The sequence below is a fragment of the Patagioenas fasciata genome, chromosome 19, assembly GCF_037038585.1.
Source record: "Patagioenas fasciata isolate bPatFas1 chromosome 19, bPatFas1.hap1, whole genome shotgun sequence".
NCBI lineage: Eukaryota > Metazoa > Chordata > Aves > Columbiformes > Columbidae > Patagioenas > Patagioenas fasciata.
Genome location: NC_092538.1, coordinates 12125057 through 12146398, shown reverse-complemented (window position 1 = coordinate 12146398; position 21342 = coordinate 12125057). Strand labels below are relative to the sequence as shown.

Here is a 21342-nt window from a genome sequence, read left to right as displayed (position 1 = left end):
CAGACAAAGAAATGTCAGTATTCATACAGTTTAACAAAGCTCCCTACTTGTTTTTACAGAAAAAAAAGCCCCAAAAGATTTTAAACAAAAGGAAACGTCCTTCATCCAACGCTGTTAAAATCTTTCAGGCTGTCAAAGTGACTTCAAAGCTTCTCCACGTCCGCCGGCTCCAGCCCCAGCGCTGGGGTGTCCTCAGGCTTTCGTGATGTACCCTTCTCTGATAAGGAAGTCATAGATCTTCCTGGTTTTGTTCACGTCGATCTTGATGAGCGCTCTGGCCTGCGCCAGTCTCAGGCCTCCTTGTTTGTTGCACTCGTTCACCAAAGCAGCTTTGTATTCTAAATAGGCTCCGGGGACCAGCCTCACCATCTGACAGAGCTGGAAGACAAAAGGTGAAGTTAATCAACACCAACAGTTGCTGTGCTCTTACATTCCGTGAGCCCTGCTGGGGAGTAACATTGCGAATATTTTTCTGCAAACATTTTAAATGTATTATTTTTGTACGGAGGAGGCCTACAGTAATTGCATTATGAGCTGTTTGGATCCACAGGTAGGGAGGGGAGGAGTTTGCCGGCTGCTGCATTCAAAAACATTCCTGAGTAAAAAATAACCTAGGAGGATGAAAGCGAGCTCTGGGCTCACCGGAGCGGAGCTATGAGTGTGTCCTGTGTGGGCGTTGTTCTTTACAAACCGAGGGAAGCACACATGCCAAAGAGACTTGCAACCAGCAATTCAGCGTGCTGGACGAGAGCCAGGGAGGGCATCTGTCTATTAATCCCCTGCAGACTAAGTCTTTAATACCCTTCTCCAAAAGCAGCCATGCACACAGGGCCGGCCGCTCCGGAGGGCTCGGGAGGCGGCGCAGGGAGGGTGACGTGTTTGGGGGGTGGGTGCGAGGAACGGGTTCCAGAGCCCTGTGCTCTGCTGCGGGCCCAACGCTCCGCTCGGCCCAGGCCCAGCTGCCTGCTGCACGGTGCCGGTGCCGCTCCCCGCGAGATGCTGCCTGTCTCCTTATTAATGAGGAAATGCTTAACGATTGTTCCTCGTTGATAGGGTATTGCAGAATTCACAGGGACCCAGACTTTACGTCTCAGCTGATGAGGAAATCAGATTCCCCATACAGACTAATGTCCTAGTCCCTATTATTTATGTGCTGCATGGAGCCAGAAACGCCGTGTCCCGCGGTGGAGCTGGGATCTGATTTTCAGTGCTGCCGTCTCCAGTGAAGGGGAAAGAGCTTCCTCACAGAGGGAAGTGTGTGAAGTACATCCGTGTTTCGCATGCACTGAAATCTACCTTGTGGACAACCTAAGGACAGATTATGACTTCTATTTAAAAAAGCTCTTTTATTTCAATAGTTTTCCAGTGTTGCCTCTCACTGAGTTAGGAGACAGGGCTGCACTGGGCTGCCAAAGAAACTGAGCCATAAATACAGGGCTTTGCACTGCAAAGCAGAAATGTGGAAAAGACACGAACAATGCACCGCTCTCCCCTCCACGGCTGACATCAGCGCCAGACTGAAAACACAACCACGACTGCTGGTTGAGGTTTGGCTGTGAGACATCTATAATATAGAAAGAGCTCCGGTATCCAGGTTCAGCGACCTGTCCAGTGAAGCCCTTGACAAAATCATCTGCTGGTTTTAAAATCAATGTTTGTTAAGAAAATATAACCCTCCTGCTCACCCCAGTCTCACAGTGGAGGAAGAGCGGATGTCACGGTCTGGATGTTGTAACAGCACCTTGGCACGCTTCACCTTTCTTTCCTAAATAAGCTAATTTGCTGCAGCTGCGTTGTATGTAACTGGAATTAAGAAGCCAACTAGAAAACCTGAATGATTTTTGTGAGCAGGAAAGAGTAGTCGGGGCATAGAGCTGAGGTGATATTCACAGCACCTGAGACGCGTGTGCGAGCGACCCTGCACTGTGGAGAGAATGTTTTATAGAGCTTGGCTCTTCTTTTCCTCACCTCCTTCTCCTTCTCGTTGAGTTTCTCTGTCCCTGGCAGGCCGGTGAGGTTGAGCGGCGGGGCGCTCCGTCTGCCTGCGGGCAAGAGGAGAACAGTTAAGGGACAGCCACCAAACTGCTCGGAGTTCTTAGGTGTGTTAGCAAAGAGGCAATTAAATCCCCATGATATTAACCCAGTATGATCCAAGTGTTTATAGACAGGGCGATTTAGGACTTAAAAACCGCACCGGTTTGATAAAAGGTCTGATTTTGCAACCGACAGTTGAGCGCTGTGAGTACTCGTGTGAGGGCTCTGACGCTGTTAACGCCAACTCATGGGCTTTTAGGAGGAACCGAAAGACAGGAGCTTTCTGTCAAATGAGCACTGAGGGTGGTTAAGCTGGGCTCTGCATCCTGACTAAGCCAAGTCTTGCAGCGGGGCGGGAGGGAGTGCCCGGGTGTGCGCAGCGTGCGGGACACGCAGGACGCTGAGATGACTTCTTGGTGTGACTAGCAGGGAGTTCTCCGGCATTACTGACAACTCCATGAAGCAGCGTTTGCTTTAAATACCTTTAAATATGATGCAGATATGGCAAAGCACATACAGTTTGTGCATTTATTGTTGTCTGCTGTGATAAACCGTACGGAAAGAAATCTCTATCGCAAGGTAGACTGATAGTTCTCTCACTGTTGTTTATAACTTTGCTGAACTGCAGCTGGTGCAGCTTAAACTTGCACAAGAGCTGTCTACTCGTTGGTTTGCATTGTTTTTTCCTTTCCTCCTTATAGTATTTAAGATCTTCAAGAGGTCGGAACAAAGCTAAGGTTATTTATTCACATTTCAATAGCCTATCACCCCCGTGCTGTGGGCGGCACATTTAGCACTGTTAGAGATGGGTCTGTATCCCAGGACTGACTGCCCAAATTTGGCAAAGCGGTGAAGTCTTGGGAAATCTGCAACTCCGTTTTCCCAAGTTCTGTGCTGGCTGCTGCTCCACCCCCTGCCCTGTCCTGCTCCTGCCTCAAAATCGAGAACTAAACTTAAGCAATGTTAATTTGCCCTCTTGTATATTCAGTATGATGCAGCCTTTAATTACAGAGACACGTGGCGGCTTTTCCGCAGTATCCTTGCCTTATTCAGTATGCAGGATGTTTGCTTAATTAGCAACTACATGGTATTTTGTTTGGGTTTTGTTCAACACGGGATACTGGTTGTAAACACCGCATGCTAGCTGGGTTCCATAGGCAAAACAGTTCGTGGTCTCTTGGGCTCTCCTCCACTGGCCACAGACCATCATCCAATAGTTACCTGAATTTGAAGGAACCGGTACCGTGGGACTCAGGCCGGAATCACTGGAAAGAAAGGAAATTTTCAAATTGTCTTTTTTTTCAATAATAACAGCATAAATTTGTCATTAAACCGCTTTTCCCCCAACTTCCAATAATTCTACAATTCAACTTGCACAAGCCAGGCCCTGGTCTGAAGTCAACTGGATTTCTAGATATTTAGCGTTCCCAGATTGAAGACCATGTCTGAAATATTCTATTTTCAAGGTGGGGGGCGTGCAACACAATACAGTTCAATGTAGCCTACGCCGCGCAGCCCCCAGCGCATGGGACACCCTTCCTCTGCACCGCGGTGCTCCCTGTGTCAAAGTGCTCGTGCAGGGTGACTACACGTTAATAATGCTGCTACATCTAAAATCACCTGAAACGTTTCGAGTGTCATCTGCGCCCTCATTAATATCCATAAAGACCTCATTTCCCTCCATGACTTTATTTACAGAAGTTCCTACAATATAAAATAGAGAGAACTGAGGTTTGGAGCCCTTACTGGCCACCTGTCTGCACTTCAACAAGGACTAGTGCTGGTTTCCAGTTTCTTGCAGCCTGTTCCTACTGTGCTAGATTGGGAACGCGTCTGTTGTTACCGCACGGGAAAAGGCGCTTTGACGCGGCTGACTACAGCGGGGTGTGTAGGACGCAGTCTCGCCGTCACCGTACATGTCGGCTTGGCGGCTGAGCCACTGCTGGCAGGCGCTGCTGTCCTGGATGTACTGCAGCACTTCGGAGAGCATGGTGCGCTTCAGCCGCTCCTCGGCCCGCGTCTTCTTCAGGTGGTCGTAGGTCCTGGCACCTGCGGCACACGGAGAGCGCGTTCTCAGCGGCTCGGGATGCTCAGAGTGCCGTTTGCCGCTTTAGGAAATAAGTGAGAAACTGCTCTCTAGCTTTGGACCAGACTCTGCTGTTCTCCTTCATGACAACTACTTGGCATGGGAAGGTATTAGATTCCACCCCACACTCCTCCCCCTATTAATTTCAGGCCAAAAACAAACAAAAAAGGCTCCCATGGTCCAGCTCCAGGATGAAACAGGGCATCTCATCTATGTACAGCTCGTAGGCCTCTCTCTGGATATCACACTTGTTGATAGCAAGTGAAAGTGGCCAGAGATAAAGCACTGGAGAACACTGTGCCATGACATATATATATATATAGATATATATATATCTATGTTAATCTTTTCCAAAGTGGTGACTAAAGCAGAGCTCAGCTAGACAGCGCGTTCTCCAAGCCAATGGCTCAAACTAGCTGTAAAAAAGCACAGCTGGACTGAAGCGTTGTTGCCAAAGCCTTGTTCAGTTAAAGAGCTCGGCAAATGCTTTTCAAAAATAAGTGTCTTCCTATTCAACATGTCCTGAATGTTGTAAAGCCCTCCTTCCACACCTTGATGAATGGGAATGGGTTGAATAATGCATCAGGTACTTACTACAGAAATTGGTGATTCCTGCTGCTCTGTATTCCTGCAGGCGCTTTATTTCCCTTCGCAGCTCGAATTCCACTGTTTTCCCCCGGCAGGCAGCAGAAGGGAAATCCAAGAGAGAATTGCGGGTCAGTGGGGCGGCAGGAACTGCTGGACTAGGAGCGCTGCTGTTTCCTATGTGTCCATGCAGTTCAGCTACGAACCACAGGCAGAGTTCACCTTTGCACAAGTGTGCGTCAAATCTCAGACTCACTGTGTCATAATGCTCCTTGATCACAGATTTAAGCTATTTTATAGCATTTATGTGCTGAGAAAAGTTATTTTGCCTTCGTGCTTTGACAGTTCCTTTGCCATACCCCGGACAAGGCAAATAACAACAATGTAGGATTTCTGGAAGGCATTTCAATAGGTTTGAAGAACTATTCCAGCCAGGCTCCTTCTAGCATCTAATATTGTCTTTGAACTATGATTTTCATAGCTGGGCCTCCCAACATTTTTCCTTGCAGACAACTCTTTTTGTGCAGTCAGTAAGATTAAATGCTCGTGTTTCTGTTGCTCAGCTGTATTTACTGCCTGTAGGTTTTATCAGCTGGCTCCCAGCCATCGCTGAGTTTTGCATTGAGCAAGTTTGCTCGTCTCGAGTTGGGCTGCTCACGCTGCTCAGGAAATGTGTGTAGTGCGGGTACTCGGCTGTCAGGTTAACCTGAGGACAACAAAGCCAGGACTAGCGCTCGCATGTGGGACTCGTGATTCTGCAGGGTCATATGTTTGGTATTTCACACAGGGTGTCCTGAAAATACAGTTGCAACTGTTTAAATGCTTTGTTCCTTCTAATGAGCAACAATTTTCCCAGTTTAAGTCACAGAATTAGGCAGGATGTAATGACTCGTACTGGAATTTGACTAAATGCATGCTATGATTACGCACAAAGACTCGAGGTGAGTTGGTGATGGAACAATGCCTCTCCCTTTAAGGTAAGGGACATAATGACAACTGTACTCTATAATTATGGACACACAGAATAGTTTGACGTGCATCTTTTAAAGAATTCACAATTTGCTGCCGGCTCCTGATCTCTCAATACAGACATAAATTTTAGGGAGTTTGTTCCTTCAGTATAGAGTCCCAGTAAATGAACAGTGGTCTTTTGATAGGAAAACACTGCTTCTAACTCATGACCAGAATATTCGGTCAACTGAGAAATCAAACAAAGAACTTGGACACAGTTTAGTGGAAAAAACCCACTTGCTGCTCATTTAATGTATCAAACCACAGATGCATTTGTTTTTCTGAGGCAGTTACATGGGGCAGGAGGAGGAAAAGCAACGTCCTGCCCTCCAGGGGCAGTATGTATGTAGGGCAGCTTGTAGATGATGCAACCCCTCAGCATGCCCATTGAAGAACATTTATGCTAAAACCCTCAAAATACTTACATGCGTGGCTTTCAATGAACTTATCATGCTCTACTGGTCCAAGAATTCGTGCAAATCGTCGCATCGTTTCATAAAGGTCCTGAACCTCCTTTGGATAGCGCCTTTCCAAAACTGGAGGGGAGAGAAAGCGCCACAGCTCATCACTGCTGTGAGAAGGAACCAACTCAGTGGTGACTGCCATGAGCTGCCCAAAGAGCCACACTGGGTACATTTCTGGGCCGTTCTGGTGTCACAACTACAAATTGCTGAGTAAAAAGCAACAAAATTATACAGCCCTTACAATTCTAAAAGCATAAAGGATGAGATTGAAGTGTTTGAAGCATTTCCTAGAACAGAGCGATGCACTTTAAAAGCCTTGATTTTACCTTCACCCCTCGCCCTGCTCAGTGCAGCCTGAAATGCTTCTGAAGAGCAATTCTGAGGCAAAACACCTAAACCGCTGAGCTGGGAGCAGCTGGAGGCAGCTGGGAAGAGCTGGGCAGGGTATCTGCTGGAATTTGGAGCCCGTGAGCAGGGTCTGGGATGAACAAACCACCCCAGCACACTGGGAACAGCACATGGGACGTTTTGCTGCCCGAGCAGAAGCCGCTTCAAAGTGAAGGAATCACACCTGATACTCACTCTGAAACTTTCTGAGGTTGATTAGGCCATGATCTCTTATAATTCTGTAATCGAGAGCAAAATGGTATTAATGAAAAGGCATTAAGTCGTGTATTACCACATAAACACAAAGGCTTGATTTGGACTGTGAGAGGCAAACTGGGAATTTCCCCACAGGATGAAGGAATTTTTCCACGACAGCTTCGATTTTAACAAGAGGCAGATGATTTAGGTAACTCATACGTTTGAAATGCTCCCGACAGGGCGAGGGAAATGAGCGCAGTGCAAAGGCAGGTGAGACGTTTGCAGGTGCATGACAAACATGTTTGTCACAGGTTTCGGCAGATGCCATGCGGTCATTGCTACCTGGTGATTCCACAAACGCCCGACTTTTGCAAATGACCAGAGATAATACAAAGTCAGGCTCATGAAGGTCACGTTGGAATTTGCTCTATAAAATGTATTACATTTTCTTTAGCATGCATGGAAGAACATTCCTGTCCCATGTAGAGAGGCCCATCATGGGTATCTGTGCATGGAAACTGGCTGGAAGGTGCTACAGGAAATCAATTATCTTTAGTATTAGGAAAACAATGGGGAACAACACACGGTAATGAAGCAAAGGAGCAAAGTTATTGCTTGAAAACTCACTTTTTTCTTCTCTGTCTTTCCTTTAACCTGGAATGATAGATATCTACAACTGCAATCTTCAGAGCTGCAAAATAGATTACACAATACATAAGTAAGCACTATATTAGGCTAATTTTCAAGCCTTTATGTTCATGGAAGGCTGAAATGGTCGCTCTGCTTTGCTGTTTTAAAATCTCATGGCAATTTTAGAGGGACATAAGTCACTAGAGGTTCATCTCCTGCAGATCGTACACGCTGCCTATTGAATCTCTTTTGCTAACTCTTCCAAATACAATAGTACCTGTAGATACGAACCCAGGTAGATCCTCAGAACTCTCTTCCTCTTCCTTCTTGGACTGTTTTACTATTAGCACTTATTTGTTCCTTCATACATGCAAGAGTTAAGCATTCCTGCTCTCAAAAAGCAAATTGATCAGATTTAAGGATCTGAGGCGTCCTCTTTGGACAAAGGCTTCTTTGCACACAACACAGGACTCCAAAAACCAGGGGCAGTTCTGAACTGTGCAGACCCAAAGCTGCCCTTGCTACAGCTCGTGAAAACATCTGCGAGATTTTAGCTCGTTAACTTCTAAACTTCTCTGTCTGCCAGGAGAACAAAGGGAATAGTTCACGGCAATGTGAAGAAGCGCAGGAAAAAGCTCATTAGGAATCGTATCCTTTCCAAAATCAAATCTGTCTGCAGTCTGCCTGATCCACTCTGAGATCCTTCGGCTGCTTTTTCCTGTCACCATTAGGTTAATCAACTTTTTTGGTAAATTCCTGAAAGATAAGGAGACACCCATCACCTTCCTTTCCCTCATTCTGCTAAATAATGCAAAAACTCTAGGTCGTTAATTAAGCGATGAGGTGGTTGATTCCTTGGTTGGCTTTTTTTGCCTTTACATTAATAATTTCTATATGCGCTCCGAAGGAAGAGGCTTGAGACTTGATGGGGGTTTCCAGGCTGCAGAGACAACACAGCTCCTTGGAACCCAGGGACAGCAGGGGTGGCCCTTGGGGACACATCAGAACCCACAACCTGCTCCTCTCCCTGTGCTCATAGCAAAAGAGCAAAGCCCATACTGGCGGTTTATTGATCGCGCTCCCCAGTAAATAATTAATAACACAATTAAGTAAGCAATGTGGTTGTGTCTATTTTAAAATATGTATTTCTATGTAAACACCAGGAAAGCCTGAGCCCCCGGGGAACTCGCCCCTGCAGTCCTGGGCAATCACATTTCCTATCAGGACAGCGAAAGCCCGGAGGTGCGGGTGAGCTCAGGAGCCAACAGGGGTCACTTACACTCACCAAAACCCTTCAATGTATACAAAACCAATTATATATGAAGATAGGAGGGGTGGCACAACATTCTTCCTTCTTTTTGCAAGTTTCTTGCAAAACCAGAGTGTTCAAGAATGATCAGGTGTTTTCATAAAGAGCTATTTACATTTCCTAATTGAAGAACGAGCACAGGGAGCAAATTCTCCTTCTTGCCTAAGTGTGGGGACCAGAAATTGGGAGACGCAGCAAGTGGAACATGAATGAAGTACATTACTAAGTGTTGGGGTCTGTGCCAATTTGTGGAAAATATTTGTATATTTTTAAACCCTCTGCAAGCGAAGCTAACGTGTTATTTTCTGGGGTTTGCGTGGGCAGAACTTAATAAGTACATGCAGAAATTGCATTGGAAAACCTCTATAAATATCACAAGTAATTATGCACCTCTAACCATTGCATTTTGATGCTCTCACCTGAGTGCACAATATTCTGCAAGAAATTATGATCAACTGCGGATGGGAAGGAAAATTCAAGAGAAAAAACGAAGGGAAAAAATGGAGCTTCTGCTAACAGCAGAATTAGTATTTGCTGCCACATGCACTTTGGGGGGAGCTTTTGTTTTTAATAGACATATTCACACAGGAACAGCCGATTACCAAATCTGGAATGCATGAATAACTCGGACTACTATACTGTTACGTGCTGCATTGAAATGAGAAGAGAGATGCTGTACGAATGAGAATGATTTGCCTGTGCTTCTCCCCATGGATTGTGCTCGGGAGGCGGTTGTTTGTCCTGGTAACTTGGGCTGACCCAAGCTGGCGCTGTGTTCCAAGTGTCCACGTTGGGAAATGATAAGGTTATTTGAGTAGCTCTGAAGGATCCAGCGATAGCAGAAATTCAAGGCTTCTTCCTTCATTCCAAACAAATCAAAATATTTGGGTTTCTCAAGCTTGTGTCCAAAACAGTTTCTTTGCTTTCCATCCCTCTTCAGCATCATTTGGTCTGCAAAAGCTTTTTTGAAGGCTAATGAGTGAGACCTTTGTTTCACGCTAGCTAACCTCTGCTTGGCATGCAGGGCCTAAATAATGGGAAGAATGCAAACTAATCACAGTAAACAGGCTGTGAATCCGTGTGTGCCGTGGTTGGGACAAACCTGGGGCTCCAGGGGAAAGCAGGACCCTGGGCAAACAGCTTCCCCATCATGGTAGGAACCTCCGCAGCACAACACACACCGGGGGCTATTGAGAGAGACACTGACTGCCTTGTATCGTATAAAATGAAATGTCACCCCTGTGCAGCCCGAGTCGCTGCCTATTGCCACGCACTCCTAAGCTTGTGGCTTCCGCAATGACTTCCCAGCGTTAGAAGTAAAAATCATTTACATGAGAAAGGGGAGAAAAAGGCAGGAAAAAGAGGAATTGCTAAGGTTGTAATTCAGCCTGATGAAAACTTGTAATTCATGAAACATTCAGGCGCTCTGGGCTGAATTAGATGTGTAACTAGTTGTTTCGTTTGATCTCTCCATTATGTCTTTGTTTAACTGCAATACATATCTGCGCGCACTTATTATATTTGCAAGTACTGAATACAAGTTAACAGGTCGCTAAGTAAATTGAAATACGAGCAATTTCATACAATTTTTAGCATCTCACTGGTACCAAGGAGGGACGGAACCAAGCCCGCGGCCGCCGGTGCGGCGGGGGAGCAGGTGCAGGCTCCTGTGTTCTGCACAAGAGCTGCCGGGGAGCCTTTCCCTTTGGATTAAATCGCGTTCTTCTTTCTTGTGGAAATACTGAGAACTTGTTTAGAGTGACACAGGACAACATAAGGGGAAAAGAGATCGTATGAGGAAACGCAGCTCGAGTAGGTTCGATGTAAAACGTTTTGTGAAATGATTTTTTGCAAAATGTTAAGAAAAGCAGAAGAGCGTAGAGGAAAGGGAGGAAAGTGGATTCCATTCCAATGAAAGCATCAAATACAAGCAACCCAGACGTTGCAGAATGGATCTGTGACTAATGGAACAAAGAAAGAGACCACAGAAATTACTCCGGTTGATGTGCTCTAGGGTCTGGCTTGAGCATCTTTCAGTAAATTGAATATAAAAGTAGTTTTCAAAAATTAATCTTGAACCCAGTGAGGTTTGATGTGCGGCAGGAAAACAAACTGAGGAATTTTTCACAAACCTGATACTTAATCTATGCTGCAAGACCCCATTTGGGCTTCTCTAGGCTATAAAATGTGTTAAACCCCTGTTTTACATCTTTACCTTTTATTAAAAAGAAGAGTTTGCTGTTTGGCCAGCACGAGCGTGTCTGAGCAGGTGTGGGTGGCAGCCCAGGGCGGCTTTTCAAGGCCATTTCTGTAAGATCCAGGGTAAGGTGGCCAGCGGGCAGGGCTGTGATGGAGGGACATTGGAACCGCTCTCTGGAGTCATGGGACGAGGACCTGGAGGACCTGGGAGGACCTGGAGGACCAGGGAGGACCTGGGAAGACTGGGAGGACCTGGGAGGACCTGGAGGACCTGGGAGGACCTGGGGGACCTGGAGGACCTGGGAGGACCTGGAGGACCTGGGCCTGTGGGGCCTCCCAAGCTCCTCTGCCCGCTGACTAGAGACATATCGAGGTTTCTTAAACCACCCAAATCCCCGTCCCTGCCTTCCGAGCCAAATGTTGAGCCATTTCCTACAGTACGCAACCCTACAATTAAGTTGCACAATATTCTCAAGCGATCAAGCCAAGTCAGCATCTGAGATCTTTGAAACTGCACCACAGGGAGGATGCGGCTCCTTCCTTATTTGCAGTAACTCAGAGAAGGGAAAGGTCCAGTTCCAAAGTTCTTCTAGAGAATCATTCTTTCTCCCCAAGATGGCCTCATGCAGAAGAAAAGCAGCTGGCTAGGCCCTGGGACTTTGTTTTTTGAGAGACGTTCTCTCCCACGTGGGCAGATCTGGAGCAGCTGTGGGAATGAAGCCACCAGAGTCCCTGAGCTAAGAGATGGAAAATGTAGTTGGTCACGCTGCATAACCCCTGCCAAACAGTTTTCACAGGGCAAATGCCTGACATCCTGTACTAAATACTGAAGACAACTAAAGAATGGGCTAGAGGACATCCAATGAAATTATCAGGCAAAAGAGCTGACAGACAGAAGGAAGTATTTCTTCACACAACACATAATTAAATTGTAGGATTCCTAACTCAATTGTGGAACTCACTGCTACAGGATGTTATGGGGGCAATAGTACAAATAAATATAGTTCTAACAGTAGTTAGATAAGTTCATGTAGGGCAGGTCCTTCGGTCAAAATGGTCTGAACACAACCTATGGTTCAATAAGTCTCTGAACGTGTCACTGCAGGAAATGGGGAAGATATGCCAGGAAAAGTATTGCCTGTATTTGCCTTTTCTCACCTTCTCGTGCGCCTGCTGTGGGTACTAACAGGACACCGAGCTGCACGGAGCAGAGGGTCTGGCCCTGTTGGCTTTATGGTATTCTGAAGAGAGCAGGAAAGCTGATTTCTGCATCCAGATTGACAACTTAAACAGGAGGCTGGTAGGAGATTTCTCAAACGGCTGAACTGTGCAGTGGGAGACACTAATGAAAAGGAACAGTCGCGAGATGGCATGATGAATCTGTGGAGTGCCCACAAGTCAGACTCCCTTTCAATAAATGTTACAAGAGAGACTGACATATGATTCTCATAACCTTTTCTGAGCCAAGGGAGATTGCATTCCTTAAAAATCTGTGTACTGCTAAATCTCAGACTGATTTTTAAGTTTGGAAGGACTGTCTGTACGTAACAGGATTTGTCTGTTGCCAAGGGATGCTAAGGCTTTAGCTTAGAACTGCCTGATATAGACAGGAGAATTCTGAAGCATAAACACAGGGCTTTAAACACCATATGTACTCATAAATGTGGGGAAAAGCATGATCTCTTCTTCCCTATGGATTAAAACTTCGTTTTAATAATTCCTGTTCTTTGGTGTTATTAAGGCAGCAATGTTCAGAAACTCAGCAGCAGCAACTGGACTCACACAAACCCCCTCTCTCTTCCCAATAAAAATGACCGTTGTCACGTACAGCTAATGCTCAGTGTGCACGTTTAACACGTGAAAACGCAACTTCAGGAGCAGAGCAGTTTCAATGTGTTGCATGCAGTGTTCACTATAAACCTCCTTGCTGCCGGTATCAATGCCTGTCCTGATATCAGATTTCCTGAGCTAACAGAGCTTAGAGTAAGTGACAGATCTGCTAAGAAACTTGACATAGCCAGGGAAAGGGTGTTAGCAAAGAGAGGAAAGCGTTCCTCTTCTTGAATCAGAACAAATTTTGTGCCTTGCTGTGATTCTCACAAACATTATATAGATGCAAAGAATCTCTTTCAGCTGGGGGACTTGCAGAAGCAATATCGAGCCATCGATCTGTTCTTCACTAGGCCTATAGGTCTGTTTATTCAGTCACTGAAGTACTGTGACCCTGTTTCCAGACAAATTACTACCTTAGATAATTTGCTTCTACCTAGGGAAACTTCCTCCATGGTTTATAGTGGGTAAAAGATCATTTGTGTCTTTGCTAAAGAGATGCCTGCTACTTGTGGGGACTATTTGATTTCGGTCATGTTCAACCTGACAACTGGCTACCTTTCAGGAGTCAGCAAAGTGCATTATTCTATATATATAAGTACTGTTTGTGCACCCCTTGATTAAGAGCTTTTAAAAGAGATTTGAAAGCGAGGGCCACAGAAATGCCACGATTTAAACACCAGCACGAAGAAGTGAGATCATTGAAAATGTATGTTCACTCTTTAAAAAGTGCGTAGAGAAAAAAAGACCAAATGAAACGCTGTGTAGGCAACACGGAACATTGGGTTTGGACAATATAAGAAAATACGGGACTTACCGTGCAAAATGTCTGAATCATCTTCTACAAAATCAATATCTCTCAAATCCCATTCAGCGTAGTTGTCAAACTCCTGTTCAGAGGTGATTAATAAGTTGTCACTAACCAGCACTGAAAAATTGGTATGAAGTTTCAGTACTCACAGAGGCACAGAAAACAGATATTTACTCTTTCACAGGCGTACACGGCTCCATCCCTGGGGAGCTTTAACTAGGAAATGTATAATGTGCATCCCCACGGCTGGAACTGGAACAGGAGGCTGTGACAGGACAGTGCAAATTAATCAGGTAAACTCCATGACTCCCACACTGTGGTGGAAACTCTGCTCAAATGTACCAAACAACAAACCCCTATATGGCTGATTTCATCACTTCATGTACAGGAGCTTGTTCTGCAACAGGAATCGGGGCCCTTGGCCCGCAGCTAAAAACACTGAAAACAATGCAGGTCTTGGAAGTGATCTTTGGATCAGGCTCATCTGTGCTTCTCCAAGCACAAAGGCAAACCCAAACCCTTTTGTTAAGCATCGAATTCACCACATCACTCCGCTTGCATTAAAGCCGTTCGCTACTGGACGTTTGGCGGCAGCACCGTGCGGTGCAGCCCGGACTGCTGGCCTGCAGCGCCACCTCTGCAATTAAACCCTTGGCTTAATCACTCTGCCCTGTCCTTTCTTCTGATTGCTGCACGAAGAGCTAAAACCTCCAGGCAGGGGAAAGCAAGTGTGTGTTTGCTGATGGTGGGCTCAGTAGCAAACTGAAAATAACGGGAGAAGAGGGGGTCTTACCTCCACAAAGTCGGCTCGCGCCGGCATGTACCCAGCCATGTCCCTGGAGAGCAAGGAATCAAAAGTAGGCCGTGGGGGATCGTCAGCAGCTACAAAACATACAGGTTTTTATTTGTGTAGGGCTTGGGGCCTTTTTTAACACAAAACAATCTATAAATAGGTGTTTCTTTTGCAGGAAAAGTGGGAATACCTAGTCGAAGAAAAACACCCTGATTGGGCTTTTATTCCGCTTTATATTAAGAAAAGAAAGTAGTTAATCCAGAGGAAAATGCGGTGATCTGAGATCTTCATAGTATTCTCAAAAGTCACACACAGAAATTCAAGGTAATAAACCGGTTATGAAATGCAAACTCTACATCTCAGAGCTCAGCATCCCCGGTGACCCTCTGCAGGTCGCTCGGTCTCAGCGCACAGGTTCTTTTAATTAATAGCAACAGGGGTGTTAAACCTGCACCTTCTGGGTGCCGTTTACAGGGAGCTGCAATTAAAGCTACACAACTCCGGATTTTTACAGCGCATCCCAACTGAGGAGCTCAGTGTTTTACAGACAATAATGGAGCGAGGCTCACAACACGCTTGTGAAGGAGCTGAGCGTTTTCAGTCCCACGCTGCAGATAAAACGAGCCGAGGCACAGAGAATTTGTCTTGGCTCCGGTCACATAAAAAGATCAATGCCAACCAGGGACACAACCAAAATTGTCCAGTTCCTGCTGTTTTAGCTCTAACCACTTTATTGTGAAATTTAAACCTCCAGATATCAAGCAATCTTTTTACCCACCCATTCTGGGGAGCTTTCTAATGGAACAGCTGTGAGACTGGGGGAGTTCTAGACGTTAAATTTACGGAAAACTGAACATTTGTTCAATTGCTGAAATTTAACATACACTTTTTAAAAGGCAGTTTCGAAGAGAGAGAAGTGAAATCAGCATAGTCTAAAGGGAGTGATTTAATGACAAATCCCATCAGCAGTTAGGGCTGATACAAAGCGCATCATCAGACGCAATGTTTGCGGATAGAACCCCTTCTCCGTTAACGCTGCTCCGCGGGGTCTGGACAAGAAAAGCAACAGCCCAGCACCAGGGTAAGAGCTCACACTGGTTTTACCATGAAGGACGTGCTGTTATACGGTGCTGCCCGCGAAGCAGCGCTGAGGTAGCTGGTCCTTTAGATAAATACGTGCATACAGGCTTTTGCTGTGGCGATTTCTGTGAGTGACCACTTCCACCGGCTGTGCAGGAGCTTTGGGTTGGAGAACCTGATGTCTGTGTCAGACCCCACTGTTCCCATCCTTTTCCCACAGAACGGGCATTCTGGTCTATTTGATACATGAATGATTTGGTACAGCGTGAAGAAAACCCAACTACTACCATTATTCAAGTTAGGCACGAGAACGAGCTCTTCCTTAGGGAAGAAAAGCAAAGCCCATGTGCAGCGCCTGCTCCTTCTCCAAAGGCTGCTCGTTCCAGCTTTGGGAGAGCAGAGATGTTGTGGGGAAGCCCCTGTGTGGGCCGGGGATACTCACGGTGGAAGGGAATGGCCGTTTCGTTGTGCTGCGCCTCCTCCGCCTGCTTCAGGTTCAGTAAGGTCGATGCAAACAAGGGATTGTTGATGAAGTGTTTCATATAATGTTTCTCACACTCCTCCTTGGATTTTGTGCACATCTGGTTGGCTACATCCTGCCTGAAGTGGGGAGAGGGGGAGGCTTAGAACACAGAAATGTTGAGGGTTTTTTAGTTTCTCTGGTGTGAAAAGATCATTTTGGGCAAGAAGCTGATTACATTGTGTGCAATGATGTCTGGATTCACGTTCTGAGTGCTAACACTGAGCCGGTACTTGCATGTTTGATACAGGGCACTGTGCTGGGGAGCGTGTGTAACGCAATTCACTGTCCTTGCAGCAGAAACCGCCTGGCTGAGGGAATGTATCGAATCTTTCAGGTGTTTGAAAATTTAGTGTTGTTACTTGAGAGTTTTTTATATATTTTACTAACACCAGGTAACGGTAAATTCTAAGACAGCAACTGCACTCTGCTTCTCAAGTTTCTCTTGTGATTTTAACCGGATAGCGGTTTCCCACAATTAGTCATTGAACATCCAGTGTGCACTGATGTATTCAACAGTAGGATCCCGTGAAATGAAAAGCCACCCATCGTTCACTGAGGTTGTTTGAACTGCTAAATCCTCACCAGTTTCCAAAGCCACAGTCCATCACAGCTTCCAGGAGAGCCATTTCCTCTTGAGCCGTCCAGTTAGGATCCAAGACAGGGAAATCGGAAGTCTAGAGGAGGAAAAAGCAAATCAGACCGCTGTGATCCTCTGTTATAATTCACCACATGAAGAGCAAGGAAGTTCTAAACTACAGGGCAACAGAGAATGTAAAACTGGTGGTTTTAAACTTCTGCTGTGTCCCATGGATCCTGACCAAATAATTGTCAAATTATTTAGGGCACTGGGTCATCAACTACAGTAAAAACTACTTTGTCACTAGAGATTTCCTGAACGTACTGTTCCATGTTCTATCTACCAGCTGTAATTCAACCATGGTATGCTATGAAACACCATAAAAATTACTGAAGGCTTTCAAAATGATTAATTTTGGGGAAGCAAAATAAGAATAGAGAAACAGAAGTTGATTCACACGGTTAAGGACCCGGAAGTCTAGTGAGATGCATCACGCTATAAGAAAATGTACCTTTAAATGGCTCCACTATTCCATTGTGTTCCAGCTGGACGTTTTTCTTTGCTAGCAAGGAAGACTTTTCACAACCGTTCTAAACCTCTGAATCAAACCACTCTATCACTTAACTTTTCAAAGTTGTATTAGTAAGGAAGGGTCTAACTCCTGGAAAGCTGGAGAGCTCAGGATTGAGCAGGTGTTATCTAATAGGAATATTTACCATTATCTCATACGTATGATCACTTTGATGCTTCTTGTATTCAAATCCTCGTGTGAAACACTGTAAAACACAAGATGAGCATGATGTTAGTCTCTTACTTATACCTTGAAAATATTTTATCTGTTCCCATTTTCCATTCTATTCAAAAAACAGACCACCTGATACGCTGAAAAAGAGATTAATTTTTTCTGATTTCATCTTAGAAAAAACATAAAATGGTATAAAAGTCTGTGTTAAAATTGTGTTAAATCTGTCTTTATATCTTCCTTGTCTTTTGCATCAAGACATAACTCCTGTGCATGGACATGCTTTTTGTTGAGTGTTTACGGCACAGTTCTGCAGGTGAAAGCAGCCGGGCGGTGTTTCAAAGCGGATCATTCCAGAAGAGAGCACAGTGCATTTCTTAAGCATTGAAAACACAGTTTCCCTTCAGTCTTGGTTTTCCGTTTGGAAAGCACCAGCATGGTTTCAGCTCTTTTCAACAGGTAAATTTCTCAGGTTTTAAGTACAACTAAATGAGCAAAAATATACCCAACGTACAAAAAATGCTCTTGTGTATTTTGTACGTGTTTGAGCACAAGGCTAAGAAAGATCCTTCTTCAGTTTTAGAGGTTGTTGCCATTTTCAATCACAAACAATGCAGACTTATTTATTTAATAATTAAAACCAGCAGTACTTTTTGTGGTTATCAGACCACACACATATTTATTAAAGAACTCTATCCGGTCACAAACACTTATTGTCAATACTGCAAACTTTCCCCAAATTGTCTTTTCCATTTGGGAAGAAAAAAACCCAACATGCGGGGACAGGGAAAGGGTGTTTCCTGATGGCTTTTCTTTCTCGTGGCTTGAAAAATGACAGAAACAATCCCTTTTCAGACAGGCAGCAGCATGCCCGTTACACAGGCCGGCTGCGTGTCTTTCCGTAGCTTTGGCTGCCTCCACAAACATCTCCTTCAGCTGCTCGGTTCTTCAGCCTCCGGTGTTTTCTTTGTCATTTCCCTGTCCCTGAGCAAATAAGTGTGTCAATACGAGTTTACAGAGACCGGTTATTAATGTGTTTATGGAACAGCTTGGCCTTTGATGACTCTCTCAAAGAAACGGCCTTTACTTTCATCCTCGCGCTCACCTGCAGGCACAGGAGGAAGGGGGGCGGCCCACACTCGGCGCACTTCACGTAGGGCTCCGTCAGGTACGAAGAGCAACCTCGGCACGGGGGTTTATCGAAAGGGTCATCTGTGAAGCAAACAAAGCACCGGTTTTGCAATTGCCTAAATTCATTTGTGCTAAGTAATTTTAAGCGAACTCCGTTATATGCAACCTCTTTCCTACTGCAGCTTCTCCCAGCATCTGTTAGAAGTTCCCTGCTCAGCTGGAGCTGCAGCAGGGATGCTGGCACTACAGCCTTGCTGGACCTGATACGCTGAGAGCTAAATCTAAACCTATGCAACGGAGTCAAAGGAAAATCTCTGCAGCAGCCTCCCGGTACAAGTCGGCAGCGGCGCCAGGAGCTGCGCCAGCTGGATGGTTTGATCCAGTGCCCTTGCTCGTCTTCTGCATCGAACACCAGACCCAAGACTTTATTTGCGGAGGACACTGCCCAGACAGCTGCAGCCTCCCGTCCATCTGTCTCAGTCTGTGTTGTAAAGCACATCACTGCGGTTGCAAAGGCACCAACAGAATTGTTCTGTAGCTCGTCCAAACCCCTCAGACTCTGCTCAGGTTGCTGAACGAGGAATGAAACACAGCTCTGCAATTTCTTCTTATTTTGTTCGTTGCACAGTAGTCAAAATAAATAGACTGTCAAGTTTTAAGCTGATTTTTTTCAAGACAATGGATATGAACCAGCCCAAATATAACAAGTAGAGAGAAAAAAAGATCCACATTCCCACTGAATAATCCATCTACCTGTGCTCTTGAGAATCTGATCACAGAAGCAACCCAGTGGACCAAATATTGCTGGTTTTCTGTCTCTTTCCCCCAGGTGGCTGCTAATGTCTTTAATCAATGGCAAACACTTCAGAACATCATGTTATGGTACTTACTACTGAAGGAGGCCAGGCGCTCCATTCCTGTCCCTCGGTGGTGTTCTTGCTGCTCTGAGTAAAACCCGTCTCGCCTAGAAGCCTGCAGTACAAGCCTTGCCCCAGGCGCTATGTCCAAAGGGTATTTTCTCCCTGCAGATGTTTCTTGTGCAGCTCTTGCAGATGAGATCCTCCCCGCGCGTCCTGAGCAGAGAAGCAAAGGGCTGTCAGCAGTCTTTGTAACAGGGACCGCTTGACACGGCTCAGAGTCTGTTTTCTGTGTATGAGAAGAAATCAAACGTGGAGAGATGTGATACAGCGTAAGAAGAGGTGTGAAGCGATGGGGGTATAAGCTGGTCCTGAACTGAGGTTTTCAGTGGGAATGGATGTGCCGAGCAGGGTTATGAACAGCTGTTGTGCAAGAAAGTGTTTCACAGCTGCAAGAAGCGCTGTGAAGAGCACAGACAGGTTAGGGGTGGCATGGACAGGGCAGTGCAAAGATCCACCATGCCGACATCAACTCCATTTTCAGTGTTGACTGTGTGGCAGCTCCGATGTCCAGGCCTGTTCAGCAGCGCCTGTTCAGTGAGGTCCTACACTGCTGTCCACCATCAGGGCACTGAGCTGCTCTCCACGGTGGGATCTCTAACAAGTCTCACTTTGACAAGGTATTTTTTGCTAGGAATGGCTCAGGCTTCTCACTTATTGAAATTCATGTTTCCTTTTCCAGACTTTTCTCTTCTGTGTGCCACTGTCATGGTCCTGTGCCAGTGACAGCCCGAAGCCGCACGGCCCCCCCCACGCCGATGGCTGCTGCTTCACCCCTGCCCGCAGATCCTGCACCTCTGCTTGGGTCCTCAGAGAACCAGAGCAGCTTCCAGGCTGGGCTTTCCACCCCACGGCTGCACGTGTGACACCACACAGCCCCCGGCACTCGCACTGCAGACCGCTGGAGCCCCATCTACCAGGCTGCTTGAACCCGGGTGCGGTGCCAGCACCAGGCACAGCAGCACCGGCCATTCCCGCAACAGCCCCGTGCACCCACTCCCCTAAATCCCGCTCCCAAAACCCCACACCCTGTGCGGGGCTATGGTGGGTCCGTGGATTCCCTGATGGCGGGTATGGGAACAGACTGACCTTGAAGATATCAAGGTGTACCCACAAGAAAGAAGGGAGTTAAAGAGTATCTGGAGATATTAAGGTGTACCTGTGAGAAAGGAGTTTAAGAGTATCCAGAGATATTTGACTATAGAAAAATCAGCCAATGATGTGTTACTATTGCAGCCTGTAACCAACTGCAAAGACACACGAGCTGGTAAACACTATATAAAAAGCGTTTGTGGCAATAAATAGACTGCTGTTTGTGGCAATAAATAGACTGCTGTTTGTACATAAGAAGAACTTCGTCCGTGTCGTTTGTGGCGGACCCTTCTCCCCATCACCGCCAGGCGGCGCCCTCCGCCGCGCCCGGCCCCGCCCCCAGCGAGGCCCCGCCCCCAGCGAGCGCGGGCCGCGAGGTGGCTGTGAGACGCGCGCGCTCCCGGCAGCCCGCTCCCTCCCCCTCCCCGCTCCGCCGGCCGCCCGAACGCCGCCCTTCCCGCTTCCCCCGCCCCGGATCGGCTCCTCCCCGCCGCGGTACGGTCCCGACTTCCCCCTCGCCCCTCACGGGCGGGCCGCGCCCCTGCCGCCTCTCACCTCACGCCGGGGCGGCGGGCAGGCCCCGCGTGCCGCGGCCGCGCCCCGCCGTGCGCGTGCGCCGCTGCGTGCGCGCCCCCGCGGCCGCCCCGCCCCGCCCCTCGCGGCCGCTCGCTGAGGGGAGCTCGGCGGCAGCGCGGGGGTCCCGGGGGCGCTCGGGCGGGCAGGGTGGCCTGGCTCCCGCGGCTGGCGGGAACGGCGGGTGTCTGTCTGTCTGTCTGTCTGTCTGTCTGTCCGTCCGTCCGCGGCTGCACGGTGCGTCGTGGAGGGGCCGTGCCGGCTCGGCTCTCCCTCTGGTACGGCGCTGTGCTGCACTGCAGGTACACCAGGGAGGAATGGGACTCCTTCCCATAGCAGTTACATCGGCTTTCAGGTGGTTCCTGCCAAT

At 46.9% G+C, this 21342-nt stretch overlaps 2 protein-coding genes across 5 annotated transcripts in view; one reads left to right on the top strand and one right to left on the bottom strand.

Annotated features, from left to right (window-relative positions):
- Positions 1–12: 12 nt before the first annotated feature.
- TADA2A (transcriptional adaptor 2A) lies at positions 13–21027 on the bottom strand. 2 transcript variants are annotated; one of them, XM_065852878.2, is made up of 16 exons: positions 20955–21027; positions 19281–19463; positions 18365–18471; positions 17234–17293; positions 16523–16614; positions 15860–16017; positions 14338–14426; positions 13551–13623; positions 7393–7456; positions 6763–6806; positions 6142–6252; positions 4715–4786; positions 3951–4083; positions 3256–3299; positions 1969–2042; positions 13–378 (listed from the first exon to the last, which is right to left on the bottom strand). In XM_065852878.2, exons 2-16 carry the CDS (start codon positions 19303–19305, stop codon positions 193–195), a joined length of 1332 nt encoding a protein of 443 aa, XP_065708950.1. In that variant the 5' UTR covers positions 19306–19463; positions 20955–21027; the 3' UTR covers positions 13–192. The 2 variants fall into 2 exon arrangements, with proteins under 2 accessions (XP_065708950.1, XP_065708949.1); XM_065852877.2 differs by having other exon boundaries at positions 19281–19536; positions 20955–21020.
- The window catches only part of ACACA (acetyl-CoA carboxylase alpha), a 116434-nt gene continuing 115860 nt past the window's right edge, over positions 20769–21342 (top strand). Inside the window, exon 1 of one of the 3 annotated variants that reach the window (XM_071816822.1) lies at positions 20769–20894. The gene's annotated coding sequence lies outside the window, so the exon portion shown is untranslated. Of the gene's footprint in view, positions 20895–21179; positions 21275–21342 lie in introns of those variants that run through there. The other 2 variants (XM_071816821.1, XM_071816824.1) reach the window with 2 other exon arrangements.